Consider the following 17085-nt stretch of genomic DNA (forward strand, 5'->3'; position numbering starts at 1 on the left):
CAGTATCAATGAAATGTCAAATGACTGTACCATATTTTACAGTAATGAGAAGGTGCAGTGGCACTTCTCGGAAACTAAATGTTAAATATTGCTCCAGAATCCAAGTTTTCTTTGGGTCAGTTCATTCTGGCAGGCGCTCAGATTAAAATTATTACTTACGATTGCGTTAAATACCAGAGACTGAAGTGATTTCCTGGGAAATACACTACAACTTTGTTTTGCATTTTCTGTGGGTAAACAGTGTTAACAAGAGGGAGAACATCATCATATCCAAAAGCCTCCAACAGCTGAAACCAATCTGGCTCCTCTAGTTTCTCTGTTATATCTATTACTTCAAGCTGTAAGAAAACTGCATTTCTACGAATCTATAAAAGTAGACATGTACATAATGTGCAAAGCATTACAAAGTTAGAAGGAAAAAAAAATCTTATGGAAGACAAAAAAGGCTATGAACAAAGACATTTCTATTACAAAAGACCTCAGACAGAAAAACAACCCACATGGTGCCAAGTTATCCATGGTGTGCTGTAGTAAAAATTTTCACAGTTGTATGAGCCAGAGGAACTTAATGTACCCCAACTGACAAGACGCCTAATCAGCCCCAGCCCAATAAATAAATAAAAAAAAATAAAACAAAAAAAAAAATAAAACAAAAAACAAAAGAAACTTTGTTTCCTTCTGCAAAATTCTGAAGTAGTGAAATTTCGCAAGAACTACATTTACTTAGTGCACATGTGTATGTTTAAGATACGGAGTACACATGAATTTATCAATGTCAGAAAGCTTACAAACAGGCTAAAAGCTTTAACAGTGAAACCTGTGGTACATTAGTATAAGTTAATATTAACACCATCAATGCACAATTTAAAAAAAAAAAAAAAAGTTACTGAGGTCTAATGTTTTTTTTGGTGAGTCCTGGTAGTAATCAGTAATGTGTGATCTGTCAAAACATCCTCTCACTGTCACTTTGGAAAAGCTGCTTGAACGGTTCATTAATTAAAAACACATACACAGCCACATATGTGCTGCATTATTTGACTAAAATAACAAATTAACCTGTCAATCACACATTAAAGTAAATTCAAAACTGCTATGAAACAATTTGAACCCAGAAATAAAAAGATATAAATCAAAGTTAAGAATCCAGAAATAAAGATAAAACACACACGCCTGCAGCTTTGCTCTCGTGTGACAGTGGGCGACACTTTTACGTGACAGGGTACACGTGAGGGGTTCATATTTCACCATGAGGTCCAAGCGAGGGGGAGATTGTAAAATGCCTGCAAGGTCATGTTTACATTGGTCAACTTCCTGTCAGTGGAGCAGGGGTGAATGGAGATAAGAGTTCGCCTCAGCAGTTCAGTCACAGGGACCGCAGGCTGTCTCACTACAGCTGCAACAAACAGCTGAATAACGGATGGATAGAAAACTTTATTTCTAAAGCACTTTCCAAAAACACATTTCCAAATGAGCTTTACAGTAAAAACAAGGAATAAAAAAAAAGTAACAAATCTGTTTCAACTCCAGACCAAAAGAATTTCAGTTTACACTGATAATAACAGAAAAGCAGTCTGAGAAAAGCTGAATCGAGGGCAACAAGTCCAGTTGCCCTCGATTCAGCTTTTCTTGGATAAACATGACCTGGATGGCTGAGAACTTTCACACACAGAAAATCAGTCATTAAAAATTTAAAACCTTGAACCAGCAAATACATTTTTTTGCTTAATGAACTGCTGATTAAATTTAGTTCAAAACTGTTACAGCTTCACAGCAAGACAGTGAAAGTCTCTTCGGCTTTTGAAACATTTTAATTGATAGTTAATGGGGCTTTTACTGGTTTACCACCTTCATACAGTAGCCTTTCAATGTCTGTCTCAGGTCATCACACATCACTGCGCTTGAAAGACCCACAGCGAAATTAAATCTGATCTGAACAGTGGTCAAAGGTTGGTTATGCATTTCAACCTTTTAAGCCTGGTGTAATAAAAACTGTTTTCTTGTAGTGTTTTATTTTGCTTTATTGGCTCAACTATGGCTCAATGGTGAAACACTTTAAGCACAATCTTCAGGTAATATACAAATGCAGTTTATCACCATTTTTTCTTAATTTTTATATAACCATTTACTTCAGCATCTATTAAATTTAGTTTAATTACTATTATTATTATTGTTATTTTTTAAATTAAAGTCTTCTCTTTTGTTGAAATCAGAAACATCACAGACTGCCTACGGTCAACCAGGCTATGTCCACCATGGGTTTAATCCATCTGCACATCTTCAAACAGAGAAGAGGAACTAAATGATGAAGTCACCTGGTGTGGTTTTTTGGATCAAAAATAATCTTTCAGACACTTAACCTTTCATGTAACATGGTTTCCTCTTTCTGCTCTCAGCGTGCACAAGTCTAGCAGATACCAACTTCAGGGAGATGCATACACCCGTTTGCTGTATAACACTAGATTACTTTGGCAGCTGTCAGTGGTCATAACGATCAATATGATTCAGTCACACAGAAAACACCCAAAGCTCTTAGCAAGACATCCTTTGCACAGCTTACAGAGACAGACGCACACATGCACATAAGTGAGCTGTTCTGGTTTTGCGACTCAACTATGCCTGGGCAGCTCGCTGGTTTGAGTGAACCACTTCAATTAGATTGTGTCATCTTCCACAGTTCCACACCGAAATATCTGCCTCAACTTGTGTTGATCAGAAACAGCTGGAGTGATTTCCAGGCTGAAACTGAAAGACAGGTTCATATACAGCTAAGCTCATAAAAACAAAATAAAACCGATTCCTGCAACTTTTATTTTATTCCATATTCCATTACTTGGTATTTAATGCAGTTATGACATCTAATTTAATGCTGTGTCCATTTTATGGATGTGGTCTGTTGTAATTCTATGCATCAAACCAGTTTTTTGGAACCATCAATAAAACACTTTCCAGACTTTAGTTTGGGGTTGTACTGAAAAAGCCTCAGAGTCTGCAGACATGGTAATGGCAATGCTTACACACTGATGTTAAGCCTTTATATGCAGTCTTAAGAAGGTGTAGTGTTTACCATCTAAGGTTAGCATGCTAACATTTGCCAATTAGCAGGAGATCAAAGTCATTGTGAATGGCATATCTGTACAAAATTTCACAACAAACCATCTAATAGTCAAGATATTTCAGTCTGGACCAGAGTGGGGAAACATCAGACAGAGGTGTTGATGACATCAGTGCAGAGAAAGTACAATTACACAACATTACACGACCAATGAGCTTCATTATAATTTGGGATATTTCTGACAAAACTTCCAGATTTTTCTAATAACTTGGCTGGTCTAAAGCCAAAATAATCCTGCTTCCTTTATTACTTTGGAGTTCAACAGCAGGAGGACTCCCATGCTGCGCTGTGCAAACACATTTCTCTGTTTAAGAAAAGCAAGCAGCAGGACAGACTGTTACATTTAGATCAGGGGGAACAGAGATGTTCAGCTTTTAATCGTATTTCTATCCCTTTCTCAAAGCAACACTACACCCACACAGCATGTCATCAGCAGCACGCACACAGAAAAAAAAACACCTCATATTTATTCTCACACAAAGTCAACCTGTACTGTAACTGTACACTTTTCTTATAGGTTGTTAAACCACCCACAGCTTCAGGCATGTTTTTTCAACCCCATCAAGCCTACCAGGGATGTTTAAGACTAAAGGTGTCCATTATTTCTTCAAGTTGATGAAATCCTTTAAGCCAACCCAAGGCAGACTCCTGCTGTTGTGCTCAGCGGGACAACCACTTTCATTTGCTTGTCCAGTAACGGTGGAGACAGATCACCTTCATTCAGCCTTGCAACAGTTTCATAATGATCAGCTTAAATGCCTGACCTGAGATATTAGCGCAGATGCTAAGTGTTTTTACAGCAAACAAAGTTACAGTTACAATAAAAGTGGGTCATCACAGAGAAAATGTTGTGATGCATTTCATTACAACGCTAGCACAGGTTAGAGCGGTGGCTGTGCAGTATGTTTAAAAATGTAAAAACAGGTCAGTGATGTTCAACATGCTGCAGTACTATCGAAGTGAGAGTAATGTAGAACTGCAACTTCACTTCAGGCCTATTTTCTCGTACATACTGCCAGGGTTGAGAAAAAAAAAACAAAAACAAAACAGTTTAATTAATTTTCCTATAATTTTTTTCAATTAATAGATAAATCATTTTGTCTATAAAATGTCAGACAAACGCTGACAAACATTTATCAAACGTCTTGTTTTTTGTGGCCCACAGATATTCAGTTTACAGTGATTTTAAACACAGGGAAGCCGGAAATCTTCACATAAGAGAAGCTGGAACCAGAGAGCGAGTCGACATGAACAACTGAGCAGTAGCTGCCGATCATTTTCCTGGGGATCAACTAATGGTTATAGCTTAACATGCGGCAGATTCAGACAAGGTTCCAGTCAAATATATTCAAATTACAACAACGCAAGTATAGGGCTGTAACTAAAAATTAAAAAATGTACTTGTTAATCATTTGGTCTAAGAAATGGCAGAAATAGTAAAAGTAATGAAATACCCATGTCGACATATCCAAATATCTTTTGTTCAGCAGTCCCAAACCCAAAGATCCGTAATATCATAGAAGACAACTCAAACTCAACTCCTTCCCTGGCCCATGCTCCCTCCCTCCATCACATTAGCTGCAAACAGGTTCAGTACTTTCTGCGTAATCCTGCTGACAAAGACGTGACCTCCTCGGTGGAGGTTATAACCATTATCGAAATAGAGATTAATTTAGCTGACCAGTTCATTAAGCTCTAAAGTTATTTTATCATACTTTCAAAAGCAAACCCAACTCTGCAGCAGCATCACCACAACAACCCAAACACCTGCGTTGTGGAGGACATCTTGTGCGTGTTCACGTGAGGTGTGTTGGTATAACAGGAGACAGGACAGACAAAATAAATAGGAGGGCTCAGAGAGATAAGGAGACACTCTGCTGAGGACAGATATGACACTCCTCACAGACAGACCTGATACCAGAGCCAGAGGAAGATAGAGATCAAGGACTGAGACCTAGAACAAGGTTTTCGATGTGCAACAAGGTCACACTGCTGTACATTTAAAACATCATCATTGACGGTGACCAGCGAGGTCTGAATGGAAGCTAATCCAGCTTTAACAGAACAATAGACTTTACTGTGTGAGCAGCACACACAGAATAAGTAGGCAGTCAATTTACAGTATTGCAATCGGAGTGATTAATGAGACACGATTCATGTCTGTGGACAGTGAGTGGAGCTGCTGGGAGGAAGAGCTGAAACAATTAGTTGATTAAGAGAAAATGAACCAATGATCATTTAAGCATCTCGGGTTGTTTTATTTGAGAAGAAATACCAACACTTCACTGACCCCACCTTCTAAAATGTGAAGATGGTGGTTTTCTTAGTCTCCTATATGATATGACTATATCTGTGGGTTTTGAATCATTGACAGGATAGAACAAGACATTTAATGAGGTCACCTAATGCTCGAGGCTATTGTGATGTGCATTTTCCAGTTTTCTAAAGTTTTATTGGCAAAACTATTCATCAAGAAATGAATCAGTAAATGAAAACATTCATTGGTTGCATCCCTAACTACTGCTGTGATTTCATTTAAGAAACTCACTGTAGGCAATGAAACACTTTACCTCAACTTTTATTCTGAAAGACTGCGTGGGAAAAAGCTGATAACACTGTCAGGCTCCATGATCAACTTTAAGACATTTTAATGTTTTTTTAATGGCAGATTTTTTTTTTTTAAATAATGTTTTATTTATCCAAAACTAAAAAAAGAAAAGAAAAAGCAATTATTCAGGGGTTTCAGACGTGGAATGACCTGGAAACAAGGGAGAATGTAGTTGTTGTCAGCGTTTTAAAAATGAGATGGCTTAATAAGAGCACAGACCTCAGATGGATCACTTCCAGTAGAGTCAATTAGTAATGCTCTTTAGTCTGCTGCTCCCAGTGCATTCATCACCTGACTACCAGTATTTTCAGACACTGAATAGCCTGAGAAAACATTACAACATTTTACAACTGTCTGCACGTGAGGCACAAAATCTGGTTCATTTCTTTTCATAGAAGAATGCTACATGCTGACATTTATACTGACATGACAAACAGGTGGAAAGACAAAACTCTTACATGTAAAACATCAACTTCTGCAACTCATTTTGTTAGTCTCAAACAATATGAAACTAGGGCTGCAACATGCAAATTTCTTTCACTACGGAGAGTGTTGCACTGTGGGTCGTTTGAAGCCTTGATGTTTCTAGGTTAGTGAGTGTTTTTCGAGTCCATTTACAGTTTGTCTCAGTAAGCCCAGAAAGTGTTTCATCAGCCTAGTTTAACCTGCAGTAGTTTCTACAAGCATGTGCGACATGTTTCGCTGCAACAAAGGAAATAAATACTTACTTGTCTCCCAACATCTTTAATGCAGAAACACACCAGGGAAAATGAGCTCAAAAAGACAGTTGGAAAAATGCTAACTAATTACTGACAGGAGATGGTGTGCACATGTATCCAACAGACAAGCTATAGTTGTGGGATTTGTGTTATGTTTTTATGGTACAAAAGGGCATTTCATTTTTCACTTGTACAAAAGTAAAAGTCTGAATTATGAGACTCTGTCCTCCTTGGATTAAAAAAAAAATATTTCAAGGAAGTGTTCCTTCCATGAGTCCTGCGAAAGTGTGTAAGATACAGAAGCTTAACAACACTCCAAGAACATGTCTTCACTACACAAACACTAGGATCTGCACCAAAAAATGATTAGTTGTAATCGCCAATAAATCAATAAGCGGCCCCAATGGTCACATCCCCACTCAGAGTAAATCTTTAAAATGCAAAAAAAAAAAAAAAAAAAAAAAAAAAAAAAAAAAAAAATCAATTGAATGGTCATTTATTCCCAAACTCGTTACACCAAGCCAGAGGTGACCCATTAACCAACACAAAGGACCTTCCTGTGTGATGGGTGGCTGAATAAAGGCTGGAGTAATTTTGACACAGGATTTATCTTCAACAAAGAGCCTGAAAACTTGCCCTGAAGCATCACTAACATCTCAAAGATGCTCACTGAGGAGAGCAACTCGTTCTTTGATACTTCCATTGAGAACAATGTAGTTTAACAGGTTAGAACTTCTGACCATGTTGTTCAGCCCATGTTGTGCAAAAATCATATGGTGTGCTATGTCGCTTTTGGCCATTTAATCCCCAAGTTCCTCTATTTCTTTCATCACAAAAACACATGAAGGTTTAAAAAAAAAAAAAAAAAAAAAAAGGCACTTATATATAGCCACAAACACTTTAAATCTTTATTTTTTTAAATGTGGCACAAGAGTAAGACACCTGTAAACGGGCTGCAGAGAAAAAAAACAGAAGTGAATGTTATTTCAGGACTTACTATTCAGAGCAACATGCTAAAATCTAACAGTTAACCACCCACTGCGCAACCACACACAGACACCTTAACACAGTACAGTGGGAAGGCTCAGCATGACCCAGCACTACAGTGTAATCTTAGTCACATGCTGCCTACAGCAAACAGGGCCAGGAATCCATTTCTGCGACCCAGTTCAGCTCTGTGTGCCTTTTCCTGGCCCAGCCTGGCCTGACATCCTGTGCAGTGATCCTCTGCTCCATATCCTTTTTACTGTAAGTCACAGTGACTAAGGGGTTATCATTATTCAGCTAAACATTCTGTCACAGACAGTCACTAAATTTATGTACACTTGAAACTCATGAAATGTAAAACTTGTGCAGCTCATTTCTTCGTTGTCACGTAAACGTGAAACCTGGTTACTGTAACTAGGAGGAAAGGATTAAGAGGAAACAATGCCTGTGATGATAGATGATCTTAGTTTAACAACAAGCTGAACTGCAGATAAACTTCTTCCTGGGCAACTGTTCTTATGCACCTTTCAAGAAACTGAGAAGAACATTATATTTAATAACCTGATTTACAGATTAACGTAATGCGCTGACTCACTGAGCGACGGAAGGAAGCACCTGGTCAGTAACTGTGCCCAACACCTTTCGGGATGCCTGGTTTGGGGAAGTTGTACTGGCAACCCAGTTAATCAGAAACAGTAAGCTGTAATTCTACTGTATGTTTCAACTTGAATCGTGGTCAATATATTAAAACAATGGTGCACCACCAACACTGATGAGGCAAAAAACAAAACAAAGGTAGGATGGATTGCAAACTCTTAGTTCTGATACCACAAGTACTTGATTTAAACACATTAATTATGAGGTCTTGGGTGTAGATAAATGAAATAAAATTATAAAATTAAGAAATACATCAATACATTGGTGAAGATACACCGCTGCCAGGAAACACTTTGCGACAATGGCAAGGGAAAACTTCCTTTTAAGAAGCAACAACCTTGAGCAGAACCAGATTCAGAGGAAGGGAGGGGGAGGAAGGGGAAGAGAGGATATTAAGATATTAAGGGAATGGACCACCATGCAAAATACTAATAATAATAATAGTTGTAGTAACAGGCGTTGATAAATCACTGTATCATTGACTTCTTGACAGACAGGAAGCAAGAAGCAGGGGAGGTTGGGGAAATTTACCTGTGCAGTAAGCTTTGGCGCCCCCACACGGACGTGAGCCCCCCCAACATGACTGTACCTCTCAGTCATCCTCATCGGTCTGTGCGAAAGTTTGCAAATAACAGAACTGCCATCTGTCACCTCTGAGAAAGTGATGCGTCTGCATGAAGAGGTGAGGCTGACTGCTGCTGGACCAGTTAACAGCAGCAGGTTTACTGAGCTATTTGGAAAACTTTGCCAAACAAAACCTGAAACCCTCTAAACATGTTCAGCTGTCTGGTGTTTGGTTCCATTTCTATGGCTAACTTTTTACTTTATCTTAGCTTTATTATTTTGCTATAATTAGAGGCATGTTTGATTTGACACTATATACATGTACATTAAGAGTTAGTGAGACCTGAGTCAATTTTTTTTTTTTTTTTTTTTAATATGTGTGGCACAATTTGTCAAGAAAACTGATTTTAGTTATTTGCTTGGTACAAGACCAACTCAGGAGGAAACCAAATCCACAGCTGGTTAAATCTGGGGTTCACAGTTGTTCATGTTCATGAAAAATTGCTGGCTGATTTGGTGTACAACATGAAGCAGAATTAACTCAAGCTGAGACAGAGTATTAAAAATAACCACTGGTTGACAGGGACTGGCACCAGTCTTGGTCTTGACCTCGCACCAGGGTGCCACATCACATTATATAATTTACCAGTCCTGGGTCCTGTACAAAGTGCAGGGACTGGTGCAAAACTAAACACCCAGCATGCAAAATCAAAACTGGTATAAACTTAACATTTTGACCAGTTACAGGTGTAAAAACACACATTGCACAACCACACGCTGAACAATGAGAAGCGTCTCACGGTTGTCTGTGCTCTGTCGCTTCTCCTTGAGCTGCCTGTTAATAAGTTGAACAGAGGGACAAATGAATGTAACAATTGTGCTTACACAATGGAAGCCTGTACCCTCTTACTGGAAATCACAGGCTCATACTCAGAGTTTAATATCCGAGAAAAGTCAGGTACAATCCTGCTGGGCTTCCGAATAATTGACTGCTCAGAAACCTCTTGGGGGGTACTGACTTAGTAGTCCAAACCTTTGGACCAAATTTACTGTTCCAATTTTTTCCAAGTTTTATGAAATAAAAACAACAGTGCCTTAACATCTGAAGAATTAATTTTTAATGTTTGCTTTAAGGGGCTTATATTTACTTCTGTTTACACTGGCCAAACTTTATTTGGCTGCGTTTTAGATCTCACAAAGACCGGGCCCAATGCCAAACTCCATGGGAGGCAGCCTTTACCCAACAACATGACATGGTTACCTCTGTACAATTGAACTCACCTTTTTAATAAAGTGTGTTTGCCTCGGACAGATGCACAAGAGCACATACTGTAAGCATACACAAACACACACCTGCCCAGCCATGTCTCCAGGAAACCCCCCCCCCCCCCCCCCATTATCAGAAGCCAATAAATCCTAATGGCCAAATAAGCTCCTGTGTCCCAGATAGTGCTGCCTGGTAGCAGCAGTTTCTTACCAGCTCGACCTTTTGGGGTCTCATTCATTTAATAGATACAGGACAATGTAGGTTAGGCTTCCTACAGTGTGTTTTAGGAGTCACAATAAAATCCTGAAATCGAAAAACCTTGAGGTATCTGGCCTCCACTATAAAAAGATAAGTCGTAGTTCCTGCGTGAAGTGTATTTTTCTGCACTGCTTTGTCTTGCTAAATAAAGAGAGGGCTGATAAAGAGGGGAGGATGAGCACGGCTCAATTTGGCCTTGAGTTTCACGGTCACACATGAGCATCAGCAGACACACGGTCACGCCGGTGGGCCCACGAAGTCCTCCAGCTCGGAGAGGAGACACCTTTCCATCTCTGAGCGCGTTATCCGCTGCCAGCTACAGCCCTGGCTGCGGGGACCAGGAGAAGCCATGAGGCCACGGCTCTCCTGATGCCCCGCGTCCTAACATCCACATGTCTGTGGAGTCTGTCTCACGGGATTAAAAATGGCACGTTTTGCGCTCACCTGTCTGATGAAAGAGAAGACGGAGCCCACTTCCCTTCTCAGCTAGCCGCTGGCTCGTCCCCGTGGTTTGTGTTGTTCAAGCTGAGCGGACGGAGGGCAAAAGACAGCCCGCGTTTGAAGCCGGAGGAAAAGCCCACACACGGAGCGCGAAGGACCGGGGAGATGCGACCGTCCTCACGGCGGATTCATCCGAGACGGGCTCCTTCTCTGCCACAAACGCGGTATAATACACCAACGACAGACGCGCTGTCCGTGGAGGGATCTCGCCTTTCATAAAGCCACGGGGTTGACCTTCGTCATCACGCACTTCCCACGTCCGCCCGTGACGTCACGGCCCCGCCTTAGGAACCGCGGCTCAGCCAATCAGGAGCGGGCTAACGGTGACGCAGCCCCCCCCCCCCCCCCTCCGCTAGACCACAGCGCCCACAACAGTTTTTGTAACAGTTACTAAGCGCTTCTTGTATAAGCGGCGTCTGTGCTCGCCGCTGTTCAACCAGCCCCTTAAAATGTGAAAACTGGGTTTGTTTGCTCGCCCTCCACTGTGCCTTTAAGCCTATGAACTCCGTCTTACTGCCATCTGATGGTTGTGTAGCTGCACTGCCTTTATCTTGCCCACATCCACACACGGGCCGTGTAGTGATTCTCACATAACCCAGTTGGGACAAGGTTGCATAACAGGGTCAAGTAACTAAGATAACTAACTAATTCAAGTACTGTTCTGAATTTCGAGAGATTTTTCTATAACTACAACCAAGAATGGTTTTTACTGAACTACATTCTCATGTACTGTGTAGGAAAATCCCCACTTTTATTCTGCTTTTCAGCTCAAATGAGTTTTAATCAGTCAGATCCTGTGATGTCTCTGCTGGAGTATGCTAACATTAAGGCTTTAGTGATTTGGTGAAATGAAGTTTGGAGTATCATCCATCTAATATTACCCGATAATACATTGCTTTATCATTAAAGCTTTATTATTTCATTTTTGTTCACTTGGGGATAAGGAAAATCAATAACAAGCTGACATATATAAAGTCCTGTTAACACCTAAAAAAAACAATGGCCTGGTGACTGACTGAGCCATTAGGAGCAACATCAGCATTTATTTCGACTCTGTCTCAGGCCACCTGATCACGGCCAGATAAACCTGCAAGGTAGCCACAAAGCAAAAATGACATCCCTGCTACTTGCAGACTGTGCATCGCTGTGAGTTCTTCAGTTCGTAATCCACTTGTGTTGATTCAGCTAAACAGAATGTATTTCACAATAGGCATCATGTCAATAAAAACTAAAAGGCTGTAAAAGCAGATTTTAGAAGGGACCTCAAGATTAGGTAAGTGTCACCTTAAGGCCCTTTTCATTTCAGTTTACATTGTGCTGAAGTGGTGCACACAGTATTACACTACAATTAGGAATTTATCGTAATTATGCAAACTATTAGCCACAGTTAATGTGGAGCCTTCATGCTCCCTGAAGGTTTTTTTTTTTTTTTTCTAATTATCAACTAATTGTTGAGTGCGGAAAGTGTAAGAAAACAGTGAAAAATTATCATCATTAATTCTTGAAGCCCAAGTTGTAATTGCTGTTTTTGTCTAATCGACAAAAATACATAAACACTGAGTTTGTTATCATAGAAAATTTGGGGAAAATAGCAAATGTGCAGTGGCAGTTGATGACAGACAACAGATGTGTGTGTGTGTGTGTGTGTGTGTGTGTGTGTGTGTGCGCGTGATGGCTTTAATGATGATGGATCACATCCTGAGCTGCATGGATTCCATGATCAGCCTAAACAGTGATAAACAATAAACTGTGGGACTTCAGTCAGGGACACTTATGTCGGGAAACTGACCATTTATAGCAAATGTTTATAGATTTGACAGAGAGATCTCTCTTTGAAGAGGAGCTTTCAAATGATCTGTGCAGCAATGCAATAAGTAGCATACTGTTGTGGCTGATCCAGGTGCAGCTACTTCTTTTATCTATTTTATATACAGTTTAGTTTAGCAGCTCCCAACCTAAAGGTTCACAAGATAAATCTGGGGAGTTATGATATTATTTGGTTTTGAAAGAAAAAAAAATCTACTGCACAAATTCATGTTCATTTTTTTCTCTCTAGTCTTTGTTTTGTGAGGAATATTGGATAACTTCACCTCTTTGGGCCTTAACCCTAGAACACTAATGTTAAAATTAGTGACACCATCACTAACGTCGGGTGAAAATCACCTGAACGCATGCCTCTTGAAAAAACCATAGATGGGAGGAGGGAAACAAACATACCATTAATGACATCAATGAGCAGCCTGAAGCTACCCAAGGACCCATGCAACTCAGACAGCAGCAACACAATGAAAATCACATGACAAGAATCGTGTGGGTGAAAATCACCCGACGTGTAGTGTTTGGCGGGACAACTGACAGCACATAGAGATCTAAAATAAGATGAAGGGTTCCAACTAGATAAATTATATTGTATTTTATAAGCTTATCACGTTTTTTTAAATGTAAAATCGTAATTTAAAAAGTAACTACAGCTGTCAAATAATAAAAGTATAAAGTATCATAAAATGGAAATACTGAGAACGCTCAAGTGCAAGCAAATTTCGCAACTCAGTTTTGCTGACAAAACATCCTTATTTTAGTTTTTGTTGTGTCATAGTTTTCCAACTGGTTAAAACTCTTGTCAGTTCACTTGCTGTTGGTTCCTCCACATTCTTTTGATGCATTATCATCTGGATGGTGGAGGGAAATGCAATGAAAGGACACATTAAAAAGGGGAGGTCGCAGCTATTGACAGCATCTTTATTCATCCAGCATCACAAAGGTCTTATCATACTGTACATAATACTGCAGCACTTTGAGTCAGCATGCTCGTAGATACTGAGGGACCAAGATAAAGCCTTAAATCAACATAAGAAAAAACACTTTCAACTCCTTTTGTATCTTCACAGTACTGTACAGACTCACTTTTCCAATCTGACCAGCTAAACATAATCTTTCAAAATACCAACCAAAAAAAACCAAAAAAAAATCTTTGAATAATCCATTTAAATTCTGTAAAGAACTGTTACTCAACATGATGTTTAACTGATTAACATAGAGATTTCTTAAACAAATATTCAGATCTGGTCCTATTCCATCACCCGGTGCAGTACAGAGGAGACAATACAATGTAGGATATATAACTATTCACTATACATATATACATACACACTGGTTTCCATCAGTGGTGTATCAGGTGCAGGTATCTACAGTGCCTTTATTTCAGGCGCATATAATACATAGTCATAAAATCGTAGTGCAAGCTAATTCCACATCACATATTTGAGGACAAACATGCTTTTGTTCATTTCCTTTTTTTGTGTGTGTGCTGCAATTTTTTTCCCGTGCTTCACTTTGTTCATTTCATCCAGTGCTCTAAAATCTCTCAAGCAGGCCTGTGTGTATGTGAGTGTATATGAAAGAGAACCGGTGTGTGTGTCAGAGAGAGAAACAAGGTGTATTAGTGTTAAAGCTAGTGTCCTTGTGTGCTCAGCTCAGTGGATTATTGTAAGCCTCTTCACTCCTCGTTGGTTGTTGATCCTTTTTCTCTGACAATCAAAGCCCAAGGAGACTCATGTGTTGCCTCGTTGAGGGGACACACACACACACACACACACACACACACACACACACACACACACACACACAAAACAAAAAAATTGAACTGAATAGCTGAGAATTTTACCTAGGTAGTTCTTCCTCAGTCTACAAGAGTCCTTGATCCAGAAGCAGTTGCGGTTAAAGAGTGCAGTGAGAAACAGATAAAACTTCTAGCTCCTGTTTCTATGCAGTACCTACATTATGTGCCAGATGGCAGGATGTCATGTTTTAGTGTGAAGTTTGAGGCGTGGGTGAGGTGCATGGGTGTGGTGCATTTTTGTGTGTTTTGTGCACGTGGGCTAGTGGTGGAAAATGACAGAGAGCATCTTGAATCCTTATATCACATTCTCAAACAGCTGCATGGAGTTCATGATGTTCTCATCCTAGAAAGAAAAGATAAAAGACAGAAACACGTTGGAACACGTTATATTCAGAACAGATGCAAAGTTGCAGCAAATTTATTGCCCAATGTTTGAGTTTGAGGTAAATGAAACACATATATAAAGTCAAACTGAATATTCACTGATTATATACAAAGCTCATATGAGTGACAGAACTCCACTGATGTTTACAGACAACAAAACACAACATAAGTGAGCCCACATAGTTCAATCTCTTATGAAGCCAAGAAAAAACTGGCCATCACAAGTCTCCAAACAGCTTGTACATTATAATTCCACAGCAACAGCAAATATTTGCCTCATTATGCCTACACTTATCCATTACATCAGGAGGTAAAACCTTTACCACTGTAGCCTGTAAATGTCAAGCAGCATTTTACAGCTTTTGGAACAGACTATTGAGGTTCCTATTCACAAAAACTACCAACAACTAAAGGCTTTTGTGTTTTTCCTCCTTTTTTTACTCTATTGGTGTGTGTTGGTTTGTGTAACATAATTGTGCCATGATGGGTTCAAAAGAGGGATTAATCAAACAAAATAAATCTGGAAAATCACGAACAACAGATAGTAAATGGTAGAAGTGACAACAATATGAGCCTGTGTGCGACTAGATTGACTGCATCAAGTAAAATGTCTTGTCCTGAGTATTTGTGTGACCACACTGTGGACATGCGAACAAGAGATGGTGGGGGAAATAGCAGAGGATAAGGGGACTAAAGGTGAATTTGATTTTAAAATAAGTATCCTATAATTAGAAGAAGTGTGTGGGTATGATTCAGGAGGGAGAGGTGAAACATGAATATGGATAATCTTAGTCAGTGCCTGGCTAACCACTGACATTCAGTTGTCACTGATACTGAACCATGGTCAGTGGCTTGTTGTTCACTATTTGTGTTGATGAGTAACTGTGAGTTTTTGTCAGTACTGACAGACAGTACATCTCTTTGTGTGACAGAGTTGGTGAAAAATTGTGAGTCACCTTCTGACAGGTCTCAATGAACTCTTCAATGGTCACTACACCATCTCGATTTTTGTCCATTTTCTGCAGGAAGAAAAAGAAGAAAGAAAACAGAGAGAAAGGGCACATTAGCGAGAGCATTGCTTTGGTACTTTGTAATGTTCCTTTGAGCAGAAACTGAAAACAGGTCTTGTAGCACTTGTGTGTTTTTTATTTGTGTGCATTCAGAACCTGGAAGAACTTGTCCACATGTTCGGAAGGTGCTTCGTCTCGCACACTGGGGTAGGTGTATCTCCCCATCATGTCATAGATTGACTTCATAATCGCCAGCATTTCCTGAAGAGAAGAGGACAGAAGCAAAGCGAAAGAGTTTAAATAATAATTATTGTTTTTCACAAACTAGAGGTCTGTTCAGTTCGAAAAGCTGCGTATCCCATAACCAGCATGTACCTCTTTGGTGATGTAGCCATCCTTATTGATGTCATAGAGGTTAAATGCCCAGTTGAGCTTCTCTGTGACTGAACCTCGGAGCAACACTGACAGCCCGATGACAAAGTCCTCGAAGCGGATTGAACCATTTCTGTCGATGTCAAATGCGTTGAACAGGAAGTGAGCGTAGGTGGTTGCATCTGTGGACGAAATGAGATGTCAGAGTCATGGATTTACTGTACTCTGTAACTTCTCAACTAAACCTTAACCTTGAGCTTGATTATTGATTATTAATTTGACCTGGCCCGCTGCAGTTCATGAATGGAATTAAGAACTGTCAAAATTATGGTAAAAATAAAAAATCTTGCTTATTTCAGCTGCTGTCTCAAGGAACAGTTTTTTACGCCTGTCACATAACAGGGGTCAGGAGACGTCAGTATAATAGTTTTACTTTACCCATCACCAGAACAGACTGTCCTGAACATGCATTATATTTTAAGTTAATTCCATATGGTACATTTAATGTCCACTACCTACCTAACCCTACAAATCTGTTCAATACTGCCTTTACAACACTGGAGCTTTTGCAAGTGTAAAGACTGAGTTTAGTTAAAAGTAGCTGCGCATTAATATGGTGCTTACATATGAATGCATCAGTGACAATAATATAATCTACATTTTGATGCATCGATTCAATCCTGTTTTACAGTAAATCGAACAAGAAAATGAAATAAAATACAAATCTGGAGTCATAGACCATCTCAAACAAAAAAAGAAAAAAAATGTAACATCCCCCTTTCCTGAGCCAATGCATCCCATAATTATTTTTATAGTCTCTTACAAGAGAGAACAGGAGAGGAGAGATTGTTTTAACATCTAACCTCCTTGGGGAAAGAACTGAGAATAGATGGACTTGAATGTCTCCTCATCGACCAGCCCACTGGGACACTCCTGCTCAAGAGAGAAAGAAAAAAAGGAGATATATATATTAGAATAATTCAAGTCTATATAAAGCATAATAATGGTGGTAAAGCAATTAAGACCG

At 39.5% G+C, this 17085-nt stretch overlaps 2 protein-coding genes across 7 annotated transcripts in view; both read right to left on the reverse strand.

Annotated features, from left to right (window-relative positions):
- Positions 1-10904, reverse strand: part of slc23a2 (solute carrier family 23 member 2) — a 34656-nt gene extending 23752 nt beyond the window's left edge. Inside the window, exon 1 of one of the 3 annotated variants that reach the window (XM_071483231.1) lies at positions 10617-10904. The gene's annotated coding sequence lies outside the window, so the exon portion shown is untranslated. The remainder of the gene's footprint in view (positions 1-10616) is intronic. The other 2 variants (XM_071483233.1, XM_071483232.1) reach the window with 2 other exon arrangements.
- A 2487-nt stretch (positions 10905-13391) lies between these two features.
- kcnip3b (Kv channel interacting protein 3b, calsenilin) overlaps positions 13392-17085 on the reverse strand; it is a 44234-nt gene continuing 40540 nt past the window's right edge. For 2 of the 4 annotated variants that reach the window (XM_071483235.1, XM_071483236.1), the window contains 5 exons: positions 16922-16991; positions 16062-16240; positions 15843-15947; positions 15633-15695; positions 13392-14635 (listed from right to left, as the gene is read on the reverse strand). In XM_071483235.1, the coding sequence (XP_071339336.1) occupies positions 14588-14635; positions 15633-15695; positions 15843-15947; positions 16062-16240; positions 16922-16991 (465 nt within the window). In that variant the 3' untranslated portion in view covers positions 13392-14587. The remainder of the gene's footprint in view (positions 14636-15632; positions 15696-15842; positions 15948-16061; positions 16241-16921; positions 16992-17085) is intronic. The other 2 variants (XM_071483234.1, XM_071483237.1) reach the window with 1 other exon arrangement.

The sequence above is a fragment of the Trachinotus anak genome, unplaced genomic scaffold (assembly GCF_046630095.1).
Source record: "Trachinotus anak isolate AG129_WGS33_773 ecotype Australia unplaced genomic scaffold, CSIRO_AGI_Tana_v1 ptg000008l, whole genome shotgun sequence".
NCBI classification, from domain to species: Eukaryota; Metazoa; Chordata; class Actinopteri; order Carangiformes; family Carangidae; genus Trachinotus; species Trachinotus anak.